Source organism: Xiphophorus hellerii, chromosome 1 (genome assembly GCF_003331165.1).
Source record: "Xiphophorus hellerii strain 12219 chromosome 1, Xiphophorus_hellerii-4.1, whole genome shotgun sequence".
NCBI lineage: Eukaryota > Metazoa > Chordata > Actinopteri > Cyprinodontiformes > Poeciliidae > Xiphophorus > Xiphophorus hellerii.
The window spans coordinates 14,390,264-14,393,771 of NC_045672.1; the positions used below are offsets into that span (position 1 = coordinate 14,390,264).

The following is a 3,508-nucleotide window of genomic DNA, read 5'->3' on the forward strand; positions in this document are numbered from 1 at the left end:
AGAATATTCACACACTCTCTCACGCTCCAAGCTAGCTGCATTAGTTTCTAATATTATCAGTTTCCTCACTGGGCCTGAAGGAGGAGGAGGGGTTACTGGGAGCCTTCTGGAAACCAGGGTGTTACTATATATGCAACGGGCCTGACTCAATCCAGGCATTATTTCAGAAGAAACACCTGACGGCAGAAGCTGACGAGAACGAACCTCGAACCTTTTCCTCAACAAGGAGATCACCACTGACTGTAAGTAGCTGGAATTCTACTATTTAAATAGTCAAAACATGTAATTGAAAACGCTTGGAGAATGAAAAGGAAAGGAGTGATTATTTCAGTCGGTTTATCTTTTTTTATTAAAATGCTTTAAAATATCTGTTGACAGAAAATTGTGTGAAGGTTCATCTTAATTTCTTTGAGTTGGTTCAAATGAGACATGCTGAGTCTTACTCTTTAAGTCTGTAGCAGTAAGTCATTGGAAATGTAAGTCAAATATTTTGATGTGAAGACACACAATTTGCTCCATAAAATCTATTACAAATGTGCTAAAGGTAACACAATTTGAACTGTGGTATCAAACTTAGAGGATGAAACTCTTTTTGCTTTATGAGGAGGAAGAAATCTAAAAAGGATATCAGTAAAAAACAGTCCAATAAAAGACACTAACATTAACCAGTTAATACATCACTGCAGAAATGCTGTTTCACTGTCGTCAAACAGGCATATCTATTGAATTTAGCTGAAATATATTAAACGTCTGAGTTAAGTGGCAAAAAGAGGTCAAGTACAAAGACTATTATGAAAATGTGCTACAATTAGGTGCTATTACTCAAGGCAATTAGAAAAGGTACATACTGTACATGTAAAGAAACTGAGATCCTACGTTGAAATAAAAAACTTTAAGGCATTTTACTTCGCCTACAATATGTTATTCTGAAAAGGCGGAGGCCTATAAATTGTAGTCAGAACAAAATTACAGATGGGGCATTAAGGTCCCATTTCAAGACCTCTTCTGGGCAACACTAGCCCTACTCCATTCAGTTCAATGTTTTAGTTGTCGCTTGATGATCCAAACATGTTCCTAGCTATATTGAAATGTGAGGTGTATTAGTCACATGTGTCAAAGTGTTGAATGACTGTAAAACAGCCCGGGGAGATGATTCAAAGCTGCACTGTAGGTGTTAAAAAGATAAAACTGCAGGCCAACTTTTCTGAAACTGATGTCTAAATGAATGGTGAACACAAAGGTTTTTTTAATCAGCATTAGTGATCCTAACAGTTTTCTTTCACTTTGAAGGCTTTCATCAGAGATTACCCTTAAAATAAAATTATTTTAATTCTGATTCTATCTAGGTTCATCTCAACCAGCAAGATGTCATCAGCTAAGGGAATATCCATTGGCATCGATCTGGGCACCACCTACTCTTGTGTCGGGGTCTTCCAGCATGGAAAAGTGGAAATTATCGCCAATGATCAAGGCAACAGGACAACTCCCAGCTACGTGGCCTTTACCGACACAGAGAGGCTCATCGGAGATGCTGCCAAGAACCAAGTTGCCATGAACCCCACCAACACGATCTTTGATGCCAAACGGCTCATTGGAAGAAGGTTTGATGACCTGGTGGTCCAGTCTGACATGAAACTCTGGCCGTTCAAGGTGATCAACGACAACGGAAAGCCCAAAGTCCAGGTGGAATATAAAGGAGAAATTAAGACATTCTGTCCTGAAGAGATTTCCTCGATGGTCCTGGTTAAAATGAGAGAAATAGCTGAGGCCTTTCTGGGACAGAGGGTGTCGAATGCGGTCATCACAGTGCCAGCTTACTTTAATGATTCCCAAAGGCAAGCCACAAAGGATGCTGGAGTGATCTCCGGACTAAATGTTCTCCGCATCATAAATGAGCCGACAGCTGCAGCCATTGCCTACGGCCTTGATAAAGGCAAAAGAGGAGAGCGCAACGTCCTCATCTTTGATCTTGGTGGAGGCACTTTTGACGTGTCCATCCTGACCATTGAGGATGGCATATTTGAGGTGAAATCCACAGCCGGGGACACACACCTCGGCGGAGAGGATTTTGACAACCGAATGGTCAGCCACTTTGTGGAGGAGTTTAAAAGAAAGCACAAGAAGGACATCAGCCAGAACAAGAGAGCAGTGAGGAGACTGCGCACAGCTTGTGAGAGAGCAAAGAGGACCTTGTCCTCCAGCACTCAGGCAAGCATTGAGATTGACTCACTCTTTGAGGGCATTGACTTTTACACCTCAATCACAAGGGCACGCTTCGAGGAGCTCAACTCAGACCTCTTTAGGGGAACACTGGAGCCAGTTGAGAAGGCCCTACAAGATGCTAAGCTGGATAAATCCAAGATCCACGAAGTTGTCCTAGTTGGTGGCTCTACAAGAATCCCCAAAATCCAAAAGCTCCTGCAGGACTTCTTCAATGGTAGAGAACTAAACAAGAGCATCAACCCTGATGAAGCGGTGGCCTATGGTGCAGCAGTCCAGGCTGCTATCCTCATGGGTGACACCTCAGAAAATGTCCAAGATTTACTGCTCCTGGATGTGGCACCCTTGTCGCTGGGCATTGAGACAGCCGGTGGCGTTATGACACCTCTTATCAAGCGAAACACCACCATCCCCACAAAGCAGACTCAGATCTTCTCCACATACTCAGATAACCAGCCAGGAGTCCTGATTCAGGTCTATGAAGGTGAGAGAGCCATGACAAAGGACAACAATCTCCTGGGGAAGTTTGAGCTCTCTGGTCTTCCTCCTGCTCCCAGAGGCGTGCCACAGATCGAAGTTACCTTTGATATCGACGCCAACGGCATCCTAAATGTGTCTGCCGTCGACAAAAGCACGGGCAAAGAAAACAAAATCACAATCACCAACGACAAGGGCCGACTCAGCAAAGATGAGATCGAGAAGATGGTGCAGGATGCAGACAAGTACAAGGCGGAGGATGACCAGCAGAGAGAAAAGATCGCGGCAAAGAATTCCCTGGAGTCCTACGCTTACCACATGAAGAGCAGCGTCGAAGACGACGCCTTGAAAGGAAAAATCAGTGAGGAGGAGAAAAAGCTGGTTATTGACAAATGCAACCAGACAATTTCCTGGCTGGAGAACAACCAGCTGGCAGAGAAGGAGGAGTATGAACATCAGCAGAATGAGCTGGAGAGGGTGTGCAAACCGGTCGTGGCGAAGTTGTATCAAGGTGCAGCGGCAGGAAGCTCCAGCAGTCAGGCTGGAGGAGCCACTCAGGGTCCCACTGTCGAGGAGGTCGACTAAAACTAACTGCAGCATTTGACTGCTGGATAAGGATTTCTGACTTATGTTTGGTTTCTGAAAAAAAAGAAAGTTTTTCATTATTTTTACACATATTTATAATAAACATGTTCAAAAAATAACATTTGCCTCTTATTAACCATTCAGTGTTGATTAAGTACTTTAACATTTAAGGTGATAAGAATAAATACACATGAGATTCAAATAAAATCCAAATATAAAAGGCTAA

The 3,508-nt window shown here is 43.2% G+C and overlaps 1 protein-coding gene across 1 annotated transcript; it reads left to right on the top strand.

The window, feature by feature from the left end:
* Positions 1 to 74: 74 nt before the first annotated feature.
* Positions 75 to 3,401, top strand: hspa1b (heat shock protein family A (Hsp70) member 1B). The gene is made up of 2 exons (XM_032573007.1): positions 75 to 242; positions 1,347 to 3,401. The coding sequence occupies exon 2, from the start codon at positions 1,366 to 1,368 to the stop codon at positions 3,280 to 3,282; it is 1,917 nt and encodes a 638-aa protein (XP_032428898.1). The 5' UTR covers positions 75 to 242; positions 1,347 to 1,365; the 3' UTR covers positions 3,283 to 3,401.
* The last annotated feature ends 107 nt before the right edge of the window (positions 3,402 to 3,508 follow it).

Bases quoted from the DNA above. Each gene is read 5' to 3' on its own strand.
- hspa1b (XM_032573007.1), top strand. From the start codon at position 1,366: ATGTCATCAGCTAAGGGAATATCCATTGGCATCGATCTGGGCACCACC.